Here is a 26013-nt window from a genome sequence, read left to right as displayed (position 1 = left end):
TCATGTCAGTAGAGCAGTCCCGACCTCCATCGCTGTCAGCTCATAGAACAAGAATTGATAGGAAAAAAGCAAAGATTTCGAAACTCGGCGTTACTTTGAGCCCGAGCGAGGAGAAGCTAGTTTCCGCGAAGTTTTGCGTCGATTGTAGTGAGAGCGATATTGTTCAAGTAGCTCGACCAAAGTATCTGGTTCACTGAGCCAAATAACACGCGTCGCAATTCGCAATGAAGAAAAGAGCGTCCTTCGAGTACAATTTCGTTTGACACGCGAGTGGGAATGAATAATTAAAAGTGCTTACTTTTTTGCACGAATCGTTGTCCCTATCGAAACAAGGGACGCGGCCGCACTCGTGTTTCAAATTCGCCAAGATAAAAGAGTTTCGGATTGCACGATTCCGGAGGAGGCTCTCGGAACTGTAATCGCCGAATAATCCCCGTACGAGTGTGTCGTCTATACGAACAAAGATATTATTGCAACAGAAAATAGACGCGGAGTGTCTGTAAAAAAATGAGGCGAAGCCTTCGTCCTTAGTGCGAATTCTCCGAAGATATCTTCCGGATTGTTCTCCGAGATAAAGAGCTCGATAAATTAATCACGACGCAGTTTTGTAACGGAATTTCACGGCAATAAAAAAAATTGTTTCCGGCATTTTGTAATAGGTGCTAATTCTCCTATTTCATTATCCGTTCGACAAGAGTCTTCCTCATATCCCCTAACTTCGCCCGCTAATCTCAGCGCCTTTGATATCCAGCTCGCCCCCTTGACGGATCATTCGTCGTAACAGCGGTGAACGCGATTATAATCATCTTCCCGAGCGTCACTCACTCCCCAAAGCGCACATTCGAGTGCGTACAAATACGAAGATTAATATCGTGAAATAATATACGCGATTGTGTGGGCACAAGCTTTACGAGGACGCGTGCGACCGATCAGCCCCACCACCGTCCGAAATTCGTCTCCCTCTTGTTTCCACACTCACGTGTGCACTCCCGTTCGTGCGTACCTTCGTATCTCCGCGTTTGTGTACGTGCACGCGTATCCACCACTACCAGCCTCAATACTTGACCAGTGTGGTCTCGTGTCGCGCGCGATCCCACAATTTCGCGCCGGTAACCACCTTCATAATATATATACACGAGGAAAACAGACCGGGGACCAGATCGGAACCAACGTTCCGACAGTCGTTACGTCGGGACGGCACGCACTTTTATTTTTATTTTCTGTCACAATTTCCATCGTTCAAATAGAGCGACCGATTAGTATTAAGCGTATTGAAAAAAATCAATTAATCGAGCTTACAATATTGAAGTAACAAGGAATTTGAAACGTCGGGAATTACGAAATATTTGATGGAATATACGAGAAATTTGTCGAATTTTACGAAACTTTAAGACAATAAAAGAGTTGTGTCACGAGACGAACGAAATACACGGAGTGTCCAAACCGTCGAGCTTCGTTGCACAAACGCACCGGATCGGGGAGTTGTGCATCGAATTACGCGATATTTTTAATAAACTAAGAGAATCGAGGGAAGGAGAGGATCGACGAAGTTTTTATTGTCGAGTCAGTGTTTGACAGGAGCTCCTTTCGTCATCGATAATATTCCATTCTTTTTACCTTTCTAAACCTCTGAGACATTATATTTTTTAACGTGACGGATTGGACTCCGAGAGGTTTGACGCGCTCCTTAAAGGCCATCGTTCTAAGGCCGTCAGTGTATAGAAACTGGGCGAGACGACGATCAAAAGAAAATTTCTTCTCTTCTGTCTGACTCTACACGTGCGATATCTACTTGGCGTTGTTGTGACGAAGTTTTAAACTGTGGTACTCGCGTACATCAGACCGTGAGTATTTGACGTTTTCACTGTTTTTTTCCTCAACTGACAACTTGCGAAACTTGGCGAGTTATCGTTGTGTCCAGTGGACAGTCCATTTCACTCTTGAATCCGCTGGCAAAACTCCTTGCATAGAGCAACATTCGTCAAAGTTTCGTTGACGAAAATAAATGCTCTCAATTAACCTACTTCGTGCTAGCTTCGTTTCTATCCGTGTATTCGAGTCTGAAACTTTTGTTAAAATTCCGAAAATCGAGTTTCCCTCACCGCGTGTTCACGTGTTACAGTGCTTATCTCTCTCCCGAAAGTGACATTATCGAGCATCTTCATTTCCATTCGTAAAGTCGAGAAAGCTTGAAGCTTCGCTCGAGGACTCTAAGTTTACGAGGAATCTAAAAGAGTAGATACCAATTGTCCGGCTCGTTTTTACGGGCTCCCATCGAATTGTCGCTCTAATCGATGTCTTTGAAGTAATGACCAACAGCCTCGATTATCGCTCGCGTATTTCGTAATCTCGAGGCTCATTTTTTCGTTTAAATTTTCGAAGAACAGGCCCATTTGGTTTGTCGCCCCGTTACGTTATTTAGCACTATTTTTCAACGCTCACTACTTTCCCCGGGTCGCGACATTCTCCCGTTCAATCCCGTTTCGATTTTCTACGAAACTGCGTGAAAATTAATGAAAATAAATAGCGTGGGAGTTTGCGCTGGGCTTCGCCGATGAGAATTGGATCGCGCTTACGTAACTTCGCTTCATTTGCATTATTTTTCATAATCCTCAAGAAAAAAGGATAAGAATCGAAGGTAGTCTACTATGTCACGAGCGAGGCGGTGCGTCATTCGAACCACATTTTTTGCTGCCTGTATCCGGGATTTTAATGGCTGAGTACTAAACCCGTTATCTTTTACGAGGAATTACATTGTTAATGAGAATATATTCTTTCGCGTATCGTGATTGGAGCTTCCCTCGTAGAAATAACTCAACCGACATTGAAGCTACCAGACGAAGCGTCGGCGTTTGCACTGTTTGTACAACTGTGACGAAGAAAAACGCGATCTATTAATTTCACTGGCAATTTCAACGTCTGCAATTCCCTGTGAAATATCATTGTTTTTGTTTTCGTTACTTCTTCTCATGGTTCGGTGGGGGGGAGGAGGATTTTGGCGAGTGTTTTATCGAGGTTCATTGAATTCGGGGCTGTAAATCGCGAGTTCCGAATGTCGTCGGATTATTTCGACTGATTAGTGGTGCGAAGCTTCGCTTCCGATCAATGATCCCTCCGGCATCGAGACGGAAAAAAACGAAACGTGTTGAGCGAATGAAACGTAACATAGAAACATTCCGTTTGTATATGTTTTTATTAGATTCGGTGACAGCGGGGACCCGATAATATTGGCAAACTCCGAAAGAATTTTATCACGCGTCGCTCCACTGATTTATTATCTCATCGCCGATACAATTGATTCTTTATTTATTTTGGGCTGGGAGAGACGCTTTCGTGGGGGCTTTTTCAGCCCCGTTCCAACTGCACGAAATGCTCGTTGCAATCGAACTCTTTTAATACAGAAAACAAAAGATCGATGGAAAGTTTCGCGATCGATTTGCTCTCTCCGATCACGAGAGCAGCAGTTCTCGCCGCCGTTTTTCTCGATTCTTTCGAAACCTCATCGCGGCCGCGTCACACCGTCGGGGTCGGTGCGATATCGCGGGGAACATTTTTTCGGGTAGTAATCCCAGCAAGGACGAATTTAGTCTCGAGGTGGTTACACTTGAAGATCGTGCGAGGTTACTTCCGTATTTGAACTGGTTTCGATCGGTTACTCATGCAACGTGTGCAACCCATCGAGGCCTTCGATCGAAGCGATTTTCTTTGAATTTAATTTCACGTCTCCCCGCAGCGTGCCCTGATTCTCGGGCTCGAAAAATTGAAGATTTTCGATTTTGAGCCACGCCAGATCGGCGTTGCTTGATAATGTTAATTAAATTGAGCGTTGTCTTTTCAATTGCACTTGTTGCGCAAAGACGCTTGGAATATATCGGAGAAAAGATCGAAGAGATGTCGAAACTGATTCGCCTCCTCGGGAGCCCAAATTAAGACTCCAGAGACCCGGTTGCAAGATTCCTAAGGAAAAAAATACCGCTCACCAGACCGAAATCACTGCTCGTGAGATCGAGCGATGATAATAAAACTCATTGACGCACGTGTTCGAAAGGAGATGCTCGAACACTATTTTTTCAGGGATTAACATGAATCGGCTGACAGTGTAACAATGTCGATTCGTTGCTTTCATTCTCGTAGCCAAAGATGTTGCTATTGAAAATATTTTAAACATTATTATTGCGTCGCACCATTAAAGTATCGTTGACCCCGCGATAGCATCAGCATTGACTCGCGATTTATGTGCCACGTTTATGATCCATCATCGAGCAGGGCTTAATCATGGAATTTCATCAAAACTCTTTTCACGCGCTTCTTTTTCATCGATCAAACGTCTCGATACGACGGTTCTGGGTTTCCCCGGAACGTTTATCGACTTATCTTCTCGCGGATGCTCATTTCACCGCCCGAACAAAACGCGATTTCTCATTAATACCGTTCACGTCTTATCACGGTGCCCGCCACCTCTTTGTACATGTCTCAATGCTAAAATTCTTGTGCAGATCAATCATGTCGATGAAGAAGAACAAGTCGCCGCCGGAAGTGGTCGGAAACCAGATGAACGAGTTCAGTAGCACGTGAGTAATTCTCAAGATATCTCTCACCGCGTCGCGTGTATGCATGCGGGCTGCTGCGGATCGAGAAAAGCGCTCGGTGCCGATTCGGACCGGCGGTTTAGTTTCCAAACACTTCGAATCGAGCGAAAAGTCCCCAATTACGAAAAAATTATGGGTGAAATCAGTCGAAGGAAAAAAGCAGCTTCCGCACGCACAAGTAGATTTAGAAAAAAGCCTCTCCGCCGTTTCCGCTTCCCCGGAGCCTGTTAAAAGTTCGTTGAATCGAGAATCTACCTAAAACCCCGAATTTCCCAGTCCCGCCTCTCCAGTTTCGCTCCAAACGTAAATTCTCACTGCAAAAAAGTTTTTCCTTCGAGCCAATTTTCGAACAACGGTCGGCTCCGTCGAGTTATTTTCTTCCCTGATAACCAAATGATCGTGCGTGGTCTAACGTATTATTAAAGTGAACCGGTAAGTCCAGTTATAAAAAAAACTCGTCAGTCATTCATTGGGCGGTCAAGATAAGATGGCCATAGATCCGGATACCGGATTATCGTCGAGCTCGCTTTTTCATCAGATTTCTCGGGAGCCTCGTGCGTACTTCACTCGTGAAAATGTTACGTACGTGTTAACCCTCGGTGTTAATCTTGACCCAATATTTTGTAATCGCTCAATGGTGATAAAGACGTTGATTAGAGACACGAGTACATGTGCGGCTGGAAAAAAAAAAAACAAAATAAACAAAACAAATAAAAACTCGAAATTGTAACAAAGAAATCTTTGATCGCGCGGTGTGGCAATCGCCAATAAACAATGCTCGTGGAACAATTTTCGTAACTGGTTTTACGCAACGACTCAATGATTTTTCACTTTCGTCAATGCGCCTCCTCCGGGGAGTTTTATTGCTCTTGTTAATGGGGGAGATCCCGATGAGGAAACATTCTTGATTTTTGGTGAGCCGCGGTGCGAGCGGTCGATCGGTTCGTTCAGCGTAGCGAATAAATTAATGATCTTCGCGGATCGTGAATGTGTTCGCTCAGTCGGAGATCGAGATCGTGATTAATTTAGCGGGGAATTTAGAGCTTAATTAAGGAGATAAACGGACTTGAAATTCGGCGCAAAAGATGCTATTTTAAATACTTTCAATCTGATTGTGCAATCAATCGCGAAATTCATTGACAAGAGTCTCTTGAACCATATTCCAATCCGAGATCACACTTTTTCAATCATCCTTGTCGTTTTCTTCAGATTCTCCGAGATAGAAGATTCACTGATTAGCCCTCAAGACTCGGGAGCCATGAATGGCTCAAGACGCACTTGATTTCTTATCGATTTTTTATTAACTCGTTCGAGTTTACCAACAAAAATGCGCTCTGTTTCATGATCGATGCAGTACAAAAATAAACCCACCCGTTATCGGAGAGTACCACGAGAAGGATGAGCTCTACAATCCTTTCGAACATCGGGACAAGAAAGACTCGAACTCGTAAGTTTTTTTCAAATTCATAAAATATTTATCTGCTCGGGAATAAGTGGGAATTTGTAAAGTTAATTTAATTTTTCGACTCGATAATCATTGCAAGTTCAAATAAAACGTTGAAATTGTTTCGACAGAAATTCTAACGGTTCTCTTTGTTTTTGTTTTCGGCATTGCAGAAACTTTGGGGCGTTCGCACATCTCATTAAATCATCACTCGGCTCAGGCATCCTTGCGATGCCAAACGCTGTCCGAAACGGTGGCTTGATGTTCGGTGGCATCGGAACCATCCTCATTGGCATCGTCTGCGCTCACTGCGTTCACATACTCGTTAAGTCTTCCCACGTTTTATGCAAACGCATAAAAACCCCGTCAATGACGTACGCCGAAACGGCCCAAGCTGCCTTCCAATGCGGTCCACCGAGCCTTCGCAAATACGCCAATTTCGCCAGATTATTCGTCAATGCGGCCCTCTGCGCAACGTACATTGGCGGAGTTTGCGTTTACGTTGTTTTCATTGCCGAATCCATCAAACAGGTGAGATTTCCATCCCAACGATTGAAGAGAAAAACATGAATTTTCAGTCGAACAGTAACATCAGATTTGAAAGACTTTTTTGAACGAGAATCGGTGTCGATCATTTCGATTTTGATTTTTTTCTTCTTGCTATATTATTGCGCATCGTTCATTGGGCTTTCAATTATTTTTTATCACTGGAAATCGAATTTATTCATCGTTACGTTTTCATTTTATTCGACTCAGGCTCGTTACCCTGAACTAAAGATTTACGAAGGCCTCGAAGTTCTTTTTATCTTCGTTCAATCGAACGAGACAAGCGCACAAAGTCCCGATCACTGAAATGAAAACGACGATGACATTTTTTTTTCCCCCTCTCGAATTTGTCACTTGCAATGCGATGATCTCAATGAAAAGTGAAAATTTATGGACAATTTTTGTCGTTCGAAGGTGACGGATTATCGCTTGGATATCGACATAGACCAGCGACTGTACATGGCCGCGCTCCTTCCGGCTGTCATAATACTATCCCAGATCCGGAATCTCAAATACCTCGTGCCGTTTTCCATGGTGGCGAACGTTTCAATTATGATTGGTCTCGCTCTAACCCTGTATTATATAATTATTGACATTCAGCCGATAAGCACCGTGAAAAATTTCTCGAGCATCCCGCAGCTGCCCTTTTTCTTCGCAACTGTGATTTTCGCCATTGAAGGCATCGGCGTGGTGAGTAATCCAGGTTTTCATTTACTCTCGCGTAAGACTTATAGGACGAACGGTAGAAAAATGGCTTTAATCATGGACGTTTTGTCACAGGTCATGCCCGTCGAAAACAGCATGCAAAAACCCCAACACTTCCTCGGCTGCCCGAGTGTCCTCAACTTGACGATGACAGTCGTCATCATGCTTTACGCCACTTTGGGAATTTGTGGTTACTTGGCGTACGGTGAAACGACGTACCCTATCGTCACCTTGAATCTCCCGTTACCAGATACGTAAGTCTCGTTCATTTTCATCGTCTCATTCCCATTTTTTATTCTCCTCCGAGCCTCGAAACAATTGAGAACGTAAATTTATCGTCGCAGCAATGGAAATGAGGGACAGATCCAATGATTCGTGACACAATCGTCAAATGGGAATTGAACGCACGTGATAATATCAAGAAATTACTTGCTTGCGCACATTTCGTTTTCCTTTGGAGAAAATTAGTAATAAACTCTCGTAATAATGCCTTCGCTGTTATCTTTCGCTTCCAACTATCCTCGTGCATTATTCGAACACTGAAAACACATTCTTGTGAAATATATCGATTAACTTTTTGCACGAATTTCCCCAAATTTTGAAGTTCAGGCAACGTCAATATATTGATTAAATTTTTTTCATTATTGCAGGCTCGCTCAAACAGCGAAGCTTCTAATCGCTTTGGCGATTCTCTTCACTTACGGCCTTCAGTTCTACGTGCCATTAGAAATAGTATGCGCGGCAACGAGGCCGTGGTTCAGTCACCGTTTCGCTGGGATTGGCGAGACCGTTATCAGGGTCCTGATGGCTTGTATGACCGGTGAGTTCGCTCGTGGCATGGCCTTTTTGTTTCCCCGGACATTGTTGTTTTGAAACGTTGCAATTAAACGGCTTGCTTATTCGTTGGATATTTCAGTCGCGATTGCCGTCGCCGTTCCAATGCTGGAGCCGTTCATAGCCCTCGTCGGTGCTGTGTTCTTGTCGATCCTCGGCATCACCATACCCGCGGTCGTCGAAACGATATCGTGCTGGGAATGTCATCTGGGCACGTTCAAATGGAGACTCTGGAAAAATTCCTTCCTCGTTTGCTTCTCGATCTTCGCACTTGTTACCGGCACTTTCGTATCGCTTAAGAGCATAGTCGAAAAGTACTCAAATACATGATTCATATAGATTAATCTTCGATTTTCATTTCTCCACAGTCAACTTCCTTCCTGTTAAAATATTTCGAGTCGAATTACTTCTTTCCAACCCCAATTTTGGAGATGCGTCGAAATTTTTTTCCCTCGTACTCGATACGACTGAAGAGCAATTTTATAAAGTGGTGAAACAAATTCCTGAAAAAAAACTGCTGTCAGTACTCCAAAAGTCGAGTTTTCACTTCAATGGCCATTTTTTTCGATCTAGTGAGGCCGCAGTCTCGCAGACATAGAAATTAATCTCTTGCTTTGTTATGATTTGACACTAAAAATTGAGATGCCTCGACGATCCACGTCTAAAAACGGCGTCGACCACTTGACGTGCTCATACAAGCCCTCGAGTGTAGGAATCGCCGATAAAGAAGATTTCTGCTATTCATGTACGCGTGAACTTTAAACTCTTGTTCCCAACATGGGAGCATGGCTGGAAAGAGGTTAACGACACGGAAGCATTTGTTTTGTGAGCTTTTTTTTTATCGAGGCTCGAAAAGAATTGGCGAAGCATAGACGCAATGGTGCTGTTGATGAAAAATTTCACATTTCGAATCTATTTCAATACTAGAAGGTCAAGATCGATCTGCGTCGAGCGAAGTGGTGCGGTTGAAAAATCGATTCTTCGAAATGCCAGGCGTCCGCTGACGAGGTCATTAAAATCGATTAACGCGAGTTCTTATTCTTTGGGATACCGAAACTCTCGGTTTATCGAGCCGTGGGTTTTGCCGGACGAGAACCGAGTCTAAATTTTCGACCGGTTCGAACTTTGGCTTGGATCCTCCGGCATAAGACTGTAAATAGAAGGCCTTGAGGATCACAAAAATTCCAATGACCAGAGGCACGTGGACCATGTATGCGAGCAGTTTGATGATCCTTTCGATTTGAAGGCGCTCACCGAGAGAAGCCAGAGTCGCGTTCTTTCCCTGCTCAACAATGCGATTCATCATCGTCACAATTATTTCGTGAATTTTAATCTTTGCGATGAAAATCGAAGGGACGAACCTCTTCGACCCAGAGAATGGGAAAGTAGCCTTCGGTGACGTTGCTCAATATCTCAACGACCGGCGACTGGATCACTTTGACGTTTAGCTGGGATTTCTTCGAGCCCGAGAGAGGAATACCGCTCAGTGGTTCAATCGTTACGAAAGTCGCATGGAGAGACGGATCCGGTCGAAGCCCTTTGGCATACTCCAGCAGCGCAGGATCCCCGTGCATGAAATGAGGCTCCGAATAAAAAATTGGAGCTTCCTGCAAAGGTTTTTCGAACCGAGTCATTTCAGGAATAACGATTTTTCCTTTTTGAAAGAACGAGTGGAAAACAAAAGTCACCAAAAATGTGCCGTTATAAGAGGACGATCATTTTTTATGGTTCGTACTCTACTTACACACATTTTTCAACGTACCAGACACGGGGTCAGATCTACCAATCCGCTGGGTGGGCAAACCGGCTGTTTTTTAACGACGGGACAGTAGCACAATGATTCTTCGGGGCTCCATGGTTTCTCGTTGAGCTCGTACCGATCTCCCATCAGATTATGTATCGTAACTTCTTCTTTGTAGTCAGTTTTGATCCACCTGAATTGTGCAAGGACGAAATTTCGCTTTCGGTTCAATCGACCACTTCGCAAAGGTGCTTTCTCGCGTCAAGTTCTCACCGACAGATCTGGGGCTCGAAAACGTGAACGTAGTCCAAAGTTTTTTCCATCGGTGGCCAGGTTACCGAGTCTGTGCCAAGCACCGCGTTGCATTCCTCACTCTTCCAAATACTCTGAACGCGTTTTCCTTTGTACGCGGTCGTGTCGCCTAGACGAGTCTTGTTCTTTACTCCCCGATTCACCGTCAGCGGACCCTGCCTAGTCCCGTTCAGCTGCAAGTCAATAAACTCAAGTTCAAACCAAAATTTGCATTTACGAGTCCACTTTTTCATATTTCAGTTCCCCTTTTGCTTATGAAAATCTCAGAGTCGTTTTCGACACCATTGCGAGCAGCTCCACGTTCCGAAGAATGCGTCGCCGGAGGTCAAGGGCTGTCGCCAGGACGCTTTGGACTTTCAGCCGATTATTCGACAACGTACCCTGCGAAAGAAGCTCCATTTGTAGACCCCGGGGACTTCGGTGTCTGTGATGACTGCCGGTTTTTTTCCTGTCAAGAAGCTGCAAATGAGCTTCAGTTCTTTGTACTTGTTCGGGTCACATTCCATTGGCAGACCGCCGAAAAGAACGTCGCTGACTTTGCCACGGGCAAAAATGTCGTACATGCCAGGATAGAGTTTCTGAATGTTGTTTCCCAGTTTTTTCAAGAAGCTCGGGAAAGCTGCAACGATCTGTGGGCAGTGAAAACACACGAGTCGTAAAAATTGTCGAAATCGTTCGGTTTTCGTTGAATTAATCGTGAAATTTAAAAAAAAAAAAAAATCGATACCGTGCCGATGGTGCCCATGTAGGCGGAGTTTATTATCGTAATTTCGTCGTCTTCGCTGCCAAACGATAATTTCTTATTGAAATAATATGTTCGTATCGTGTAAAAATCCATTTCGTCCGCTTCTTCGTCTATTTTGATGACATCTTTTTCCACCTTCATACTAAAAGTAATCAGACATCGGTGGGCGGTTAAAGGGACAAGGAAAATGCGATGGATTTGAAGGAAAAGCGTGTTTCGAGACTTTCGCTGATCGCAAAAATATCAAAAATAAATGGAAAATCGAAGCTCGTGGATTTCGCGAAAAAAAATGCATTTTTCAACGAATTCATGAGGGGAGTCGAACTAGCCACTGTTTGTGATCGAAATCCTCGAAATTCGTGTAATTTTATGCCGAAAAAATGTAATTTTCCGGGAATATATGTGGAGGAAATTGTGATTGCTTCGGAGTAAGTGTTTTGTAAAAAAAAAAAAAAATACAAAAATCATTATTTCAGATTCCATTGAGCAATTCTATTCCTCTGGTAATTTCGAATTTTCGCGTATCGAGGCCAAGGAAGAATAAAGAGAGTTAAAAAAATAAGTCAAACCGTCCTGAAATGGTTCACGTCCTTGGAGGTAATTTTCACACACGCACGCACGCACGTTGTTTATTTTCGAGAACGATGAGACTCACTCGTAAACATAAGGACCTCGCTCGATTAATTCTGGCAACGCTCCATCCATTACCGCGTCCGGATTAGACACGTCGAAGAACCACACGCGAAAGAGCATATCAAGGTCATGCCATATTTGGTCGTATCCTGCTGTGCCTTCGACGAGTTCAAACTCCTGGGTAAATTCCATTATTTCATGAATAACAAGTTACTTGTTTTGTTCTCATTGTAGATTCGAAGTAAGAGGAAAAATAATGTTGCTCACTTTGTACACCAAATCACGCATGAAGGTTGTGTGTGGCTGATTTACCATCAGATAAATCGATATTGAAATGAGAACGATCCCGAAAAAGTAAGGGGTTAAATTAACACACTTTGATTTCGCAGACATGGTTAAAACCTCAAAAAATCGTTGGAAAGAGTTTCCTTGTTTGATGAAATGTTTTCCGGTGACTGCTCGCAACACGAGCCGTGAACTCGACTGACCGAGAACGCGAGCTACAAAACTGAGGCTTTGTTTGCTGTCTCGTTATTTTTTGTAGCACATCAAAAATTAATTGAGAAGAAAATGAATTTTTTATGCATAGAAATATTGCACACGTAATTGCACTTTGTTTTGAATTATTGATGGACTTTCGAACGCTTGACGAAAACGTCAGACACGCTCGCGGGGTCGAATGCGTGAGAATATGATAATGTTTACATTTTTTATTAGCTCGTATACCTTCGTAGTGAAAATGAGCGTTCACGTGCACGTTCTGGGACTCAATTGATTCATCCGGATATTCCATGTTTTAAATATTTTTATTGTAAGCTTTATAATTGCCACAGAAAATATAAACGTTGACAAATGAAAAGAATTCCTGAAATACCGAACGATGGTTAATAATCAATATCTTGATCGTTTTTCTGTAAGATGTCGCTGAATTCGGTGTAAAGAGCGGATAGAAGATCGACGTTGAATTATTTTGTCGTGCTAGTAGAAAAAAATGAGATATGGCGGCGTCCAACAGTTCCGGCTTTCAAGTCCAATGAAACGTCAATAATACGTATAAAGTTAGTATTATGACTAACAATACGTAGTTATAAAACGTTTCGATCAATCATTATATTTCGATAAACAATTAAAGAGTGTTTTCTGTTATTAAAAGTGCAAAAAACCGACTGTACGAAGAGTGTCTCGGTGAAACATAACCTCAAACGAGCGTTCGTGTTATCTTGCCTTCAGTTCTTCACGTGCATTTTTAATATACAATGGCAATGAATGAAGCTTTCAATTTTGCTGAATTGTGCAGACTGTGTTCGTTAAAAAGTAATCATCAGTTACAAATATTCGACAAAGAGGGTGAACAGCGTCAATTACTCTTCAAGATTCGTTCCTGCATTCCTGCTGTTGTGAGTTTTACAATAAATTTATATTCATTCTCATTAATGAAATTTTTCAAACAGCAATTGTTAATAAAATTGGAATTCATAGAACCACTGTTGGAGAATGTGATCGATTGAATTTTTAGGTTGTCAAAATAGAATGATTCAGGATTTAACTTATTGATCGCCACATTAAAGACTCGAGGGGGAAATTAAATTCTCAATGTTTTTGAATATCATTACTCGACTCTGCTCCATTCATTTGAGGTCCACCCATCGTTCTCGCTTACTTTTAGATTCAAGACAATGAATGCCAATAAAATCCTTTCACTCACTGTCACCATTATTCAAAAATAAACATCTACATGCATCAAATATATATACATGTATCTTCACTGCCAACTCCTTTCCAAGTCAATTAATCCAGAGTAATGGGTCAATAAGAATTCTAACGGACAGCTCGCATTCCACTTTATCTGGTATTATACATTCATCGACGCTTTTAATAGACGGCAAGAGAAAAATCACAAGTACTTCTCCTCTGAGACAAGTCTGTTACTTTCGAAACAAATTAATCTTAACAATAAAAATGGTCTGGAACAAGTTTGTAGAGAAAAAACAGAATTTCCAATATTTCAATTTCTAACATAGTTATGGAAAATATAAGTCGGTGGTAACAGAATTTTGAATCATTTTGATTTCTGAAGTTACAAATGTGTTCTTTGAAGATACTTCCGCTACTTCAGAAGCTTTTACTTTTCAAGTAATCCAAGTTTTCTTCAGACTCAATGAAGATGATAGTAAAACAAAAATAATTACTTTTTCAGATCACTAAGGAAGATGCTCTGCCAAAAAACATTTGTCAAAAGTGTGTCTACAAGCTTGACATGTTCTACGAATTTCGAGTAAGCTGTATGACAACAGATACCGTACTGAAGAACTATGCCGATAGCATAAAAAATATTGCAGCCTCGGTGAATAATCAGGTAAGAAATCGAGTAATTCCACATAAATGTCACCTGGAAATATGCTTCGTCGCAATTGAGTTCTGCAGCTTGGAATATTTCATTATCGATAGAATTTTGCATGAAACAGAGCTCATAAAACTTACAACAAAGTGCGATGGGTTAAAAAAAAAAAATATATTTCGACCGGAAGATGAAGTATCTGAAAAAGAATTGTAACAATCGGACGAAAAGACAACTGAAAAAAAAATAGCAATAAAAAGAATTTTTGTCCCACTGCATCGAATCTCGAAAAGAATCATTGAAACTGAAATCCAAGTTCGTGTCTGTCCAGCAAAATTGTGATCGAATAGTGAGCATAACGAAATGACAAATCGTTGGTACGAAGGTCAAAATATAAAGCTTCGTATTCCAGTTAAATGCTTAAAATCCCTTGTCCAACAAAAGCCGAATTCTTTCGAAGAAAAAATAGTAGAAATAGATCCCTGCCGTTCGTCAGCATATGTTTCGAAAGTGTGAATGGTCGGAATGGATTCCGTAGCATTCCTCGAGGGGAATAAAACGACGGAGATGAAGAAAAAAGTATAAAAAGGATTGAAAACGAGTGTATATGAGTCGAGTGGAGGCCAATGGCTGGGTAACGGCCAACGATTGTTGTGTGAGACGAGATGGAGAGCGATGAGCAGGAGCCCGATCTGAATAATGGTCGAGTTGCCCCTACCTCCGAGGCGGCACGAATACTGTGGTCTGTGAATGCATCGAGCAAAGGGAGAGTGTAATCGTAATTCGCGACTGGTTGGTTGTTATTGATCGGCGCGAGTCTGGTGCCGTGGCTGCGTCGCAGACGGAAAGCGAAAGTCACCGGGAGAGTAGTGCTTTCTTCATTGGCGTATAGTTCTCGCCTTGTCTGTCTGGTAAAGGCAGCTCTTAATACGAGTTCGGGTTAGTCCGGCGTTGGGAATTCTCCCTTTCTCCTCCTCCCTGGCATGGTAGATACGCGAGGAGTATCAGCGACAGGAGGAGCGCAGTATCAACATGCAGGATCCGAAAACTACAACGTTACTACACCGAACTCGAGAGTAGCGGATGAGCGATTCGGCCGTTTGACTGGTGGTGGTCCAAGTTGCTCGTACGATAGGGTAAGTGAGACAATTGTTAGTCCCCTTTGCAGTGGGCCTCCTCGGGGGCTTTCTGTTTGGGGCAGTAGATTGGTTTGTCTCCGAGTCGTATGATGTTGAATTGGGAAGTGATTTTTGAGGGGGATTACTCCTAAGTCGTTTCGAGTTGAAAGAGATCGTTGGGTCGTGTCTTGTCCGAAAATCCTTTCGAATTTGAAGACAGTAACTAGGCAAATGAGACGGTAGAGAGGCAAAGATCTCCGAGTCGATTTCTCGCGTCGAGATTACTAGTTGTTTGTAGGCTGCAGCTTCGCGTCTCGGTGTGTCGAGTGAGCGAGTGTGTGTGTGTGTGTTTCCCCAGCAAACAGAACCCGTGCACAGGTGCGCGTCTCCGGCGCCTTAGTGCTGCGGGAAAACCTGTTTACGTCTCGTGTGCAACAGCCACCGCTGGGCCACAGAGGGCCTCGTAGCTTCGGGTCTGAGCCTCGAGAAGAACTCGAGCGACGTCGTGGCTCGAGGCTCTCCGAGAGGAGCCGACACAAAGAGGAAGAGAGCAGCGTGGACGAAGCGAGAGAAAGAGAGAAGAGGAAGGACTCGGAGCAGAAGAGAGACGGAACGACGCTTCTTTTTTCTTTTCGCTCCTCACCCGGGCTCGAGCTTCAATGTAAAACGGTGTGTGGCGGTTAAGAGGCGGAGAAACGAAACGGCCGTACGATCCTGTTGCGTGTGACGGCTGCTGCGAGCCACAACAGCTACCGAGTCCAGCTCCACTGCACGCTTCGCTCGCGTAGCCCATTTTCACCAGTCGGAACATCGCCTCCGGTAACTCCTGCGGACGACCACGTGCACCTCCAAAATGGTGCGTGGTTTTTTCCTGTCGATTTCGATCGACGTTTCGACAACGATTTCAATAAACGAAGCCGCCCCCCGTTACGGCGAATCCCTGAGGCCTCCGGCGTGTTCCATTTTCGAACGTTTTTTCTTCCACTCGCCATCGACTCGTCTCCTGGAGGCTTTCAATTCATATTTCAACCAGCAGTCAATTATGAAAAGGTTTAATAACGTAATCCCGTTGTGAGGAGCCCACTGGGTCAGCTTTTATGCTCTTTCCTCACTGCCCGTAAAGCTAAGAGCCATATTCCCTCTCTAGTCTAGCGTCTAGTCTAGTCTCTCGCCTCCTCTTCCCCCCCGCCCGCCCCCTTGTTCCTCCTCTCTTCCGCAATTCATTCCCTAGCACACTCGTTCTGCCTCCGCCCTCTTTATCGCGGCTGCCCTACCGCCGCATCCTACTCGCTGCCGCAGCAGCCCTTCCTCCTCTCAATGTCAGTGTCAAGGTCAGCGGGCCGACGCACTGCGCTCGCTGTGGCAGACGAACCGAGACAGAGAAACTCTCCGGCATAACGACTCCGGAGGAAGACGAAGATAGGAAGACAGAGCGGGAAGCTCACGCTCGACGTTTCTCTCGCCCCCGACCTTCTCTTCTCACCTTCATTTTTTCCTTCCTCCTCTTATCCTCTTCTGGCATTTGTACAGTGCTCGAGCGGTGGGGCGAACCGTGAGGAAAATACCTCGCTCGACTCACCGATCCTCCGCGTGGACATTTAAAATCCTTATTTATGGCTCGGAAAGCGAGGCTCCAGTTTCGGGCTTTTGGATCAAGTGCAGATAACGGAATCACCTTAATCTCCGAACTCCGGCTCCTCGTACTGGAGAGAATGCTCAAGAAAATTTCTAACAGCACTAAAATGGAATTTGAAGCAACGGAAATCTCTGCAAAGAGACTTTTGATCTTTCGAACATTCCTTTACCCAGCAACCAAATTATCCTTCCTTCGGCGCTGTGCTCTCGAAGCAATCCAGTTTTCGTCGGTTTTAAGGTGCCCCGGAGTCTGGAGAAACTCTGCAGTGCACTCCTCTCGATTCTCCATTATCGGGAGAAGAAAACTGTATAAAATATTCGTGATGTGCACCAACGTCATATTCTAATTAAAGGCTTCGACTTGGCTTCACCGGTATTCGGCTTACTGTTGAAAATTACAAGGGAATGAGAATACGAAGGAGAAGAGAAAGAAGAATAAGATGATGATCGGTGGCAGGACCTTCGCGACGTTCGAGCTTCTCAATCTTTGTCGCCCCCCTCTTTTTCTTCTCTCTTTCACAGCGTTTCGTCCGCCTTCCTCTTATTCTCTCGCCTTCTATCTCCGGCTCTCTCCACCTAGTCAGAGTCTTGGTTCTTTCGTCGTGTCTCTCTTGCACCCTCTCCTCGCAGCTCGCCGTCTCTCTCTCTCTCGTTTTCTCTGTCTCTGGGTTTCGGTGACTCGCTTCGTTCGTTCCAACCGCCAGTCTCTCCTCTCTCGTCGTCTGCCACGCTGCTTGCATTCCGCTCGACGCTGAAAGCCGCGTGTGTCATCCTTTTCTCTCTTTATTCTCCCTGTCACTTATATTCTAACCTCTTTTTAAAGAACGCACTCCTCGTTTCCTGACAATCATTTGGAGACTTTATAACCGACTGGGATCGTGATCGTTCGCGTATGGAATCGCCTTTTTCGACAGTTTTATGCAATTCGACTCTCGTCTCGTCCGTTCGTCCAGTTATTTCGTCATTTCCCGATTTTTTCTCCTCACATTATTCTCGTACTTGATTTTACTGGGTTCTCTCACATTCGCTGGGTGATTCTTCATTCTCCTCGTTCCCTTCGTCGTCTCGGACGAAAGTTCTTCCTTATTTTAAATTCAACGCTCGTCCTGCGCTTCGTTTGGTCAATTTCTCGAGAAGTGTCCCGAGATTCCGGCGCGTTATTTATCTTTTTATTTCTCGGTAAATCACTTGTCAGAAGGAACGACGCGGGGACGTCAACAACGGGGTATCGTCGGACGGTGACGGGTGCCGAGGACGGAAGTGCTCCCGGCGAGGTCTCCCTCGCCAGGTACTCGCATCTCTCTTCTCCTTTCGTCTCCCTCTTCCCTTCCCCTTCTCCGCTTTGCACCTTCCTCCTCTTGGGGTTTGTACCACACGTTCTCGGCCTCTCGGCTTACCGCCTACTACAGTTCAGCTCTCCCTGGAGGCAGCGACTTGCAAAGTGTTCTCATTCCCGCGTCCCTCTCTCTCCCTATTTTCATCGGCGATTATTGCCGAGTTTTCACGAGATACGCGACACTTTCACCTGCGTTTTCACCGCACCGACGATATTGCCTTTGAGTCGACATTTCGGCAAACTTCACGTTCCGTCGTGCACCTTCCGTTCCAGCTAAGCGCGAAAGGATTATTGTGCTCAGTTCCTGGTGAAACGGGGATAAAAAACGTGCAGCGGTTTCATCGATTTCCATCGGAACTCGCGAGAAAGAAAATAAACAATGTCAATCGGAAGTCAAATGACCAGCACCTAAAGCTACAAAAATCGAGTGTTGTTTATTCTTTTTCTCGAGTTCTGCAGCGACTCGAGTGTTTCGTGCTTCAACACGTAGCTCGATTCTTGTTATTGCTACGTTTTGCTTCACACAGTTCTTCCTTCGGTCTCCTCCACGGCTGCGGTGGTCTCTCGTTGCTCGTGGATCGATACACACGAGGAAGAGTAGGCATCAAGCGCATATTTGTGTGTACATGTGTGTGTGGTTAATATCTACGGGTATACAATTCGTGTGCTTTGTGCATGTGTGTGTGTGTGTGCGTGTGTGGTCCGTCGTCTAGACTTCGCAGCGTTCCTGCTTCTTTTTTCTCCGTCTCTCTCTCTCTCTCTCTCTCTCTCTCTCTCTCTCTCTCTCTCTCTCTCTCTCTCTCTCTCTCTCCGACTCGTTTACAAACTACGTTCTTTCTTTGCCTCTTTATGCCCGTTGCCCTTCGATGTAAGAGTCCAAACCTAATGCCTCAGCCCTTGAACGACTCAGAAATCTCCCCCCCTGCCTCCACAACTTTCTCATCTCTCTTTCATCTTTCACGTGACCAGGACAACGCTGGGAACTGGGAATTAATTTTGTAAAACTACGCAAGCCTCCTGTACGAATCCCCCAGTAACGACGAAACCTCGAACGCTGCTGCAGCAACCATAAATATCCAGTCGAATTTTTTTCGTCCCTTTCTCTACACGTCCGCCAACGTTTAATGCACGATAAATGTGGGAGCTCGAAGATAGGGAAAAAACCGTCGGAACGATAACGCACCAACGAACAGACTCGACTTTTAACCGACTCGGACGAAATTATCCGAGACCCTTCGCGCTTCGTCTTACCATTCGTCCGCATATTGCCTTCTCTCTTCATTATACGACAGCTTGTACTCGATGGCTCGGATTCGGTCTTTCATTCGCAACATTTTAACGGATCAATTTTCTCACTTGTTTGTCTCGGGGATTTCCTGCCATGCGTTCGACGAGTCCTTTTTACATCAGCTTTGACAAACGACGTATTGAATTTTATAAAAATCATTATATTTATGTAATTAACGGGAATTCGGTTTCAGACGGTTTTCGAGACAAACGAACGACTTTTCGAGCATGAAAGTAAACGAAAACATTGAAATAGTTGTCATCGAACTTGTGATTAAATCAGTCCGATCCTCGAAAATTTGCATAACATAAAACGATTGCCCGGTTTATCTGTTTGCTGAAAGAAATTTCGTCACCGACTCGTTATCGCGTTCGAAAGTGTTCGTGCGATGGGGATCGAGGACAGTGCGCCTACAACGTTTAAACGTCGATTCGACAATTGAAGCGCCTCTATAATCGTGCCCTCAGGCAGGGTTACGAGCGGACAAACGTCATTCCTCGAAAACGTGTATGATCTCGCGAACGTGTCTGTCGGATTGGATGACAAAAAGATCATTTCTATGCGTGTTTGCACTTTCACATTAGTGTAAACAGCTTTCAGTGCGTCTTTCGTAGCTCCGAGTTGTTGACAAGAAAATGCGTTACGTAAAAGTATCGACGTAGATAACGGAGTGAGAAAATAGACGAGCGAAATAATCGAGTGGCCACGATTTCCTTATGTTTGAAAAAAAAACCGGATTGCTAAACGACTTTATTAACTTTTTCAAGTCCACGAAACAACGATAAGCCACTGAAAAAATGTCGAATGCGAATACAAAGTTGTGTCAGAAACGGATGCACGCATCAACGTTTTCATAGCTTCGGACATGACGCTGAAGTTTCCAACGTTGAAGTCCAACGAAATGATCGAAAAAAACTCTCCAATAATTCCAGTAATTCTCCTATTTTGTTCCCTGCCAAATTTGCGATTCGTAGTTTTTCAAGCTGCACCGACGATTCGTGAAATAAAAAATTGGTGAATGACGAACGTTTTTTTCGTTCATTTCGTTGGACTCCAACGTTGGAAACTTCAGCGTCGTGCTTCGGACGTAAAACATTCGATTGTCGGGCTACACAAATCGCTCATTTTTCTAATTTTCCCATCCTGAGAAACCGAATCGAATTGTCCTTCCAAATTTAGTGCTAATAACTAACGGCACTTGTGTTTTACGCCGTTTTTTATTTTAGGATAAATACAAAATGTCGAGCACCGGTCAGCAGCAACAGCAACAACGCTCCGCATACGTCGAGGCACACGCGTTTGCCCACGCTGCTGTGCAGCAGCACATGGCACAACAAGCCGCCCAAGCAAGGCTCGCCGTCCCCGGACCGCCGTCAGCTCCACATCCGCCTAATCCCACGTTCACTCTACCCGACGATGGCCTCGGTTACGATGATGGAGTTCGCGTACTTCGTTCCATTGGAACGTGGTAAAAATTTATTGTTGTTCACTTATTTCGCCACGGTGAAGGAAAATTTGCAAAAATTTCGCCCATTCCGATTGAAATTTATCCGACAACTATTTATTAACGTTACATTTTACATTATTTTTGGTTACACTGAAACGTATATCGGGAGGGATGTTTAGGCGAAAAAATTTCTAAAACTATTGCTTCAAGGTTTAAAGCTTTTTGTAATTTGAAAATTTTTTTCGATTTTCTAGGTCACCGGACTATTCGGCAGCGATGCGTCCCGGCGGAGGTGTAATGCCCGTATTTCCAGGCGCGACGGAACAACAATTCCCAAGCGCCAGACCACCGACGATAAATCAGCCTGTACGCGCAACGAACAACGTTTCTTCGAGACCAGGCTCTGTATCCAAAGCTACAAATACCGGAGAACCAACGACGAAGGCATTCGCATGCACGGTTTGCGGCAAAGGCCTCGCTCGCAAAGACAAACTCGTTATTCATATGCGAATACACACAGGAGAAAAACCGTATTCCTGCGAAGTTTGTGGTGAGTTTTTTCTTTCGAGTTAACTCACCGTCTCGGTTGATTAGTTGTTGAACAGGCATTTTCAGTTTTTTATTTCCGATGCATTCAAGTTTACACACATTTTGAGAATACTTTTTAAATCTTTCAAATTACAAGTTTTTTTTTTTTTTTTTTTATATATATAAGAATGAAAAAAAAATCTATTGTTTCAAGATGAATTCATTTGTTGAGACTATCCATTGGAGAAATGAAGAGGAGGATGAAAAATTTGCGGACGTAACAGTTCAATTGTGTATTCCAGGGAAAGCCTTCGCACGAAGAGACAAATTGGTTATTCACATGAATAAATTGAGGCATAGACCTGGAGTTATGCCACTTTCAACGCCCACCGCCCCGACGACCGACCCACAGCAAACCCAACAGCAGCAGCAGCAGCAACAACAACAGCAGCAGCAACAACAGCAACAACAGCAGCAACAACAGCAGCAGCAGCAACAACAACAACAACAGCAGCAGCAGCAGCAGCAAGCTAGGCAAGAAGTCATTCACAAGCCAAAAGAAGAACCCGTCAGTTGGGCCTGTGAATTGTGCGGAAGGCAACTCGCAACGAGAGAAGAGTGGATGCAGCACGCACGGTAAATCTTATAATCTTGAAGCTTTTACGATTTTTTTACACTGTGTGCAACGTCAAGAACAAACCTAGCGGCTTTAGTTTTAAAAAATGTAGATTCGCTCACACGAAACGAAATTGGGGTTTTCAATGAATTTTCGAATCGTCAGTTTTATCGTTTAATTGGTGTTCACAATTCCTGCAGATCTCATCTGGAGGCCTCAGCTCCGCCACAGCACGCAGCAGCATATTTCCCAGGGTCTGCGCCACCGCCGCAACCGTACACTTCCGAGATGCTTTTTTGTCTGATGTGTCGTACCGATTTCTCGGATAAAGCCGAGTTCGCATTCCACATACGTTCCCACCTCCAGCCACAAACACAGCAAGGGCAATCCCAGCACGGAGCTGGCAAACAACCTACCGACCCAACGGCCGCGGATTTAATAGCGCGCGGGCCAGTTGATCCTTCGGGATTATGCAGCTAGAACAGCCTGTCGTTCGACCATAATCGTTATCATCGCATACACTCGATTCGTGTCTTACCATAGTGCGACGTCATGACCTCGCGTAACCCGTTGAGAACAAACAAACTGAAACATTCGCATCAAGACACAAGTTTTGCATAAACATCATCGTACGGAATGCATATTGTGATCGTAATTATAGAGTAGTTCCCTTTTTTTCGAATTATTAGATAACCGGACTCGAGTTTGTTCGGTACTCGAACTGAATCGTAAAAACCGAGCAACGAACAACTTTCGCGTATCTATATCATTGACTTTTTATCCATACTCTTTTCACTCATTTTTTAATACTTTTATTTCGTTTTCGCTTCATACGTTCTATAAATACCTTCTGAGGTTTTGTATTATAAATATATTAGAGTAGAGTAGGGAAAAAATGTTTTTTCAACGTCGGTATTTGGTTCAGCTTTTTATATATGAATTCGTGACAAAAGTGAATCTAACCGAAGACTAAATTATAATTGGGAAAAACGAATCCTCGATCTCAGGAGGATAACACAGAGAAACACGCGGACGAATCTTCGTTAAAAGTCGAATGTTTCGAAAAATCAGCGGTTTTGGTGATCAATAGGATCCTTGGAAAGTACCAAATCGTTTTCATCTATCAGAATTCTTTTTTCAACGTTTTTACTTGTTTTCATCAATATTATATATTTCGAAAAATTTACAGTCTCCCGACCCTGCTGGTCGAGGTTGAACAAAACAATCGAGCACATTCTATTCGATTGAAGATCAAAATTTTCATATTATTTGGATCAACGACTTTCGAGATCGATTCCGTATTATCGTTCAGTGAAAAATACAACCATACAATTTTCGTAAACGTTCCTAAAAACTTTGAAATGCATTTCCATCGTGTCAGCTTCACTGTCTTCTACGTTTATTCCTTCATTCGTCGTTCTCGATGTTACATTGAGAATTAACGAGTTTTTTGTCCAAAATCGAAGATGGTTCAGATTGCTCGACGCTTATTTCCTCATTGGCGAGTGAGAAAAGCGTGCTTTTCGAAGCGATTCGTGACGTAGGTTTCTCATTATTTCTCCGAAATTTGAGTCTTCATGAAAAGATCATCATCGACGAAAATGTAACGCGTTTGATTTCGCCAAAAAGTGCAGTTCCAAGCAGTGACGAAAGACAAAAACAACTATTCAAAGCCGTCATGTCTCCTGTCTCATGATATTTCATCACCGGAATAGAAACACGAGTAAACATTTAACTTCGCTTCAAATTTCCAGTGCAATCTGTGCAAGAATAATCTAGAAGAAATCGAGTCGTCGGCACCGACCGGAGCGACGACTGGAAAAGTGATTTGTAGGGCTCTTTTTATTCCTAAACGAAATTTTTACGAATGTAGATATCGCCTTATGTTTTATTTGCAAAAAACAATGTATCACAACGACGTGTACATAAAGCATAAACAAATTTTTCAAAAAGTTAAAACTCTTGGAGACTCGTATCTACGATATTTTTGTAAAAACGACCAAAAAATGAAAAAAAAAAAAAACAAACGAAAAAGCTTTTATAGTTTAGAAACCTCGCTTTCTCGTTTCCCATTCGAATAATTTTCGATCATCAAAAAACAAGCAAAATTATTGACTTCGATGCTATGGATTTCATACAAAGTTCGAGCAATCGTCGAAAAATTTGAAAAATTCCGTTTCGTCCGGGCTGAAAATGCCTCGTAGAGGTCGAGAGAAGCTCCGAAGTTAGTTTAGAATGCTCCTCGGAGTCGATCACACGATCCTTTTTAACTTCGTCTTTCCAAACAATTTCATAAAAAATTTACGATTTTAGAGAATAAGGCTGTATTATTTGTATTATTACGATCGTCGTGTATCTTCGAGCGTTGGCAATGTTGTGAGAACGAGGGAGAAAAAGGAACGAACGTTATTTCATAGATGCATAGTGCCTTCTCTTTGGGACTTATCGAATATTTCTACACTCGTGATTCTTCTTTTTCGATTATTTCCTTTGATCCTGTAACGCATTTTTAGGAGGCACGTCGGCGTGTGACGTAAGATTTCAGATAATATTATTATAAATAAGTGAATAATAAAAATCTAAAATGAAGTAGATATTTCTATATACGTTCGTTTTTCTTTTTGTTGAGTAACGAGGAAAATATGAGGAACAGAGTTAAGGTCGTTGGACTGCCTCCAAACAGCTGTTTTTAACTACTTTTTATACTGTTGATGTGACACGCAGCTAATCAGAGTCAGTATATTACTGCCATAATCATAACGTACTACGTATACCCACAATACCTTTATAAATAATGAAAACAATATATAAATATGTATATATCAATAAATATATACATTAATGACACGAAAACATGAGTTGGATCGAAAAAAACGCCTTTTTTTCACTTTTCCCTCAGAAACTCATCTCAGTCATTGATTAATGCAGTTTCAGGGACTTTGCTACGAAATGAAAGGGAGAAATTTAGTTCACAGACATTCCTACGTACATTTAGATCTGCCAGAAAAGTTTTGATTGGTCATTTATACAATTTGAAAATAATTTTCACGTTGCAGCGAAACTGCATTATTTTTGTCGAGAAACTCGATGTAAATGCTGCTTAAAAATAATGGATTCTGCATTGATTTACATTCTGATGAATCGCTGTGTAAAATATTAGCATATTTTGAAAATTCTCTTGCGCAATCTCAGAGCCTGAGGTTTATATCGAATCTGCATTTTCTGCACGTGGTGGAAATTGCATTGTTGAGACACTTCCTTGTCGCTCGTTCAGGACTGTCGCTTAGACAACAACGGGACAAGGTGGCTCACCTTGCGAACGAATGTAACACACTCCCATTCTGTTGTGCTTCTCGTCACGGATTAACGCCCACGGAAATATTTTCCTTCGTTCGTTTTTTTTCGTCGGAGAATTCCGACGGCCGAACGTCACGAAATTTCAGGTCCGATGCAGCTGCGAGCAAAGTTCAACAGCCGAGAGCTCGACCTCTCGAATCACGAGGTGCAGCTGCGGGCTGAGGCAACTACTGATCATCGCAGATTTTCGGTGACGAATCGCGAGTTCTGCCATGGGATTTTTCCCTCTTGGAAATCCTCGAGTCTACAGCACTCTGTAATTTTCGTTTTTACACCACTCGGAGGACGCTGCTTGGGTTGCATAAGACGAGAGTTGATCCTCAAAGGTTACGAGATGAAAGTGAATCGACCTGAGGCACGAGAGGGATTGGCTTACCATCGAGCACGCTTTTTCCAACGTGCAACTTCTCTCGAGATATGGGAACGGGAATCTGAGAAAATGAATTCAGTTCCTCCGTTCGCGAATCCATCGCCAATGAGCTCCACGCGAATACACTTTTCCATTTCAAAGGAAATCTGGTTTCCATACTCGACTCAAATATCTAATGTCAAAGAGCCTCAAGACGACGTCTTTTAAACCGATTTTTTTAGCTCGCATTCGTCGATCTTATTCCGAAAATTGACTCAAGGTAGGAAAAGCGTCGATGTTCAGGATCGAAGGACAACTACACGTTATAAAATAAATGAATTTTATTACATAAACGGTTGAAATACAAACGTCGATATCTCGTTCCCAATCTTCTCGCTCTCTCTCTCTTTCATTTTTTAATTAAGGAGGGTGGATCACGATGATACAATGTT

At 43.3% G+C, this 26013-nt stretch overlaps 3 protein-coding genes across 11 annotated transcripts; 2 read left to right on the top strand and 1 right to left on the bottom strand.

The window, feature by feature from the left end:
* Nucleotides 1-1078: 1078 nt before the first annotated feature.
* On the top strand, nucleotides 1079-8462 carry LOC122406143 (proton-coupled amino acid transporter-like protein pathetic). 4 transcript variants are annotated; one of them, XM_043411399.1, is made up of 8 exons: nucleotides 1079-1844; nucleotides 4497-4571; nucleotides 5944-6036; nucleotides 6207-6564; nucleotides 6994-7269; nucleotides 7360-7538; nucleotides 7935-8104; nucleotides 8201-8462. In XM_043411399.1, exons 2-8 carry the CDS (start codon nucleotides 4504-4506, stop codon nucleotides 8446-8448), a joined length of 1392 nt encoding a protein of 463 aa, XP_043267334.1. In that variant the 5' UTR covers nucleotides 1079-1844; nucleotides 4497-4503; the 3' UTR covers nucleotides 8449-8462. The 4 variants fall into 4 exon arrangements, with proteins under 4 accessions (XP_043267334.1, XP_043267336.1, XP_043267337.1 ...); XM_043411401.1 differs by lacking the exon at nucleotides 1079-1844 and adding an exon at nucleotides 2943-2998; XM_043411402.1 differs by lacking the exon at nucleotides 1079-1844 and adding an exon at nucleotides 2984-3015.
* Nucleotides 8456-14450, bottom strand: LOC122406140 (sensory neuron membrane protein 2-like). Of its 4 annotated transcripts, none has more exons than XM_043411393.1 (9): nucleotides 13939-14450; nucleotides 11817-12414; nucleotides 11572-11726; nucleotides 10899-11058; nucleotides 10552-10800; nucleotides 10133-10344; nucleotides 9881-10052; nucleotides 9480-9725; nucleotides 8456-9400 (listed from the first exon to the last, which is right to left on the bottom strand). In XM_043411393.1, exons 2-9 carry the CDS (start codon nucleotides 11940-11942, stop codon nucleotides 9131-9133), a joined length of 1590 nt encoding a protein of 529 aa, XP_043267328.1. In that variant the 5' UTR covers nucleotides 11943-12414; nucleotides 13939-14450; the 3' UTR covers nucleotides 8456-9130. The 4 variants fall into 4 exon arrangements, with proteins under 4 accessions (XP_043267328.1, XP_043267327.1, XP_043267329.1 ...); XM_043411392.1 differs by lacking the exon at nucleotides 13939-14450 and having other exon boundaries at nucleotides 11817-12072; nucleotides 12276-12533; XM_043411394.1 differs by lacking the exon at nucleotides 13939-14450 and having other exon boundaries at nucleotides 11817-11852; nucleotides 12276-12533.
* On the top strand, nucleotides 12806-24708 carry LOC122406141 (zinc finger protein 467). Of its 3 annotated transcripts, XM_043411396.1 has the most exons (6): nucleotides 12806-12946; nucleotides 13747-13905; nucleotides 20491-20732; nucleotides 20966-21261; nucleotides 21542-21875; nucleotides 22056-24708. In XM_043411396.1, exons 1-6 carry the CDS (start codon nucleotides 12806-12808, stop codon nucleotides 22333-22335), a joined length of 1452 nt encoding a protein of 483 aa, XP_043267331.1. In that variant the 3' UTR covers nucleotides 22336-24708. The 3 variants fall into 3 exon arrangements, with proteins under 3 accessions (XP_043267331.1, XP_043267332.1, XP_043267333.1); XM_043411397.1 differs by lacking the exons at nucleotides 12806-12946; nucleotides 13747-13905 and adding an exon at nucleotides 14587-15023; XM_043411398.1 differs by lacking the exons at nucleotides 12806-12946; nucleotides 13747-13905 and adding an exon at nucleotides 19800-20195.
* The last annotated feature ends 1305 nt before the right edge of the window (nucleotides 24709-26013 follow it).

This window comes from Venturia canescens, chromosome 2 (assembly GCF_019457755.1).
Source record: "Venturia canescens isolate UGA chromosome 2, ASM1945775v1, whole genome shotgun sequence".
Lineage (NCBI taxonomy): Eukaryota > Metazoa > Arthropoda > Insecta > Hymenoptera > Ichneumonidae > Venturia > Venturia canescens.
Note: the sequence above shows the minus strand (reverse complement) of the source record. Positions and strands in the feature narration are given on the sequence as shown.

What these genes read in the sequence shown, in the direction of transcription:
- LOC122406140 (XM_043411393.1), bottom strand. Translation starts at nt 11,942, where the DNA reads ATGTCTGCGAAATCAAAGTGTGTTAATTTAACCCCTTACTTTTTCGGG. An exon ending in CGAGGTCCTTATGTTTACGA is followed by an intron (nt 11,059 to 11,571) that starts GTGAGTCTCATC and finishes GATTACTTTTAG; the next exon opens with TATGAAGGTGGAAAAAGATG. An exon ending in TAGATCTGACCCCGTGTCTG is followed by an intron (nt 9,726 to 9,880) that starts GTACGTTGAAAA and finishes AAACCTTTGCAG; the next exon opens with GAAGCTCCAATTTTTTATTC.
- LOC122406143 (XM_043411399.1), top strand. Translation starts at nt 4,504, where the DNA reads ATGTCGATGAAGAAGAACAAGTCGCCGCCGGAAGTGGTCGGAAACCAG. An exon ending in ATGAACGAGTTCAGTAGCAC is followed by an intron (nt 4,572 to 5,943) that starts GTGAGTAATTCT and finishes TGATCGATGCAG; the next exon opens with TACAAAAATAAACCCACCCG. An exon ending in TTGCCGAATCCATCAAACAG is followed by an intron (nt 6,565 to 6,993) that starts GTGAGATTTCCA and finishes TGTCGTTCGAAG; the next exon opens with GTGACGGATTATCGCTTGGA.
- LOC122406141 (XM_043411396.1), top strand. Translation starts at nt 12,806, where the DNA reads ATGGCAATGAATGAAGCTTTCAATTTTGCTGAATTGTGCAGACTGTGT. An exon ending in GTTCCTGCATTCCTGCTGTT is followed by an intron (nt 12,947 to 13,746) that starts GTGAGTTTTACA and finishes TTACTTTTTCAG; the next exon opens with ATCACTAAGGAAGATGCTCT. An exon ending in CAGCCTCGGTGAATAATCAG is followed by an intron (nt 13,906 to 20,490) that starts GTAAGAAATCGA and finishes TTTTTATTTTAG; the next exon opens with GATAAATACAAAATGTCGAG.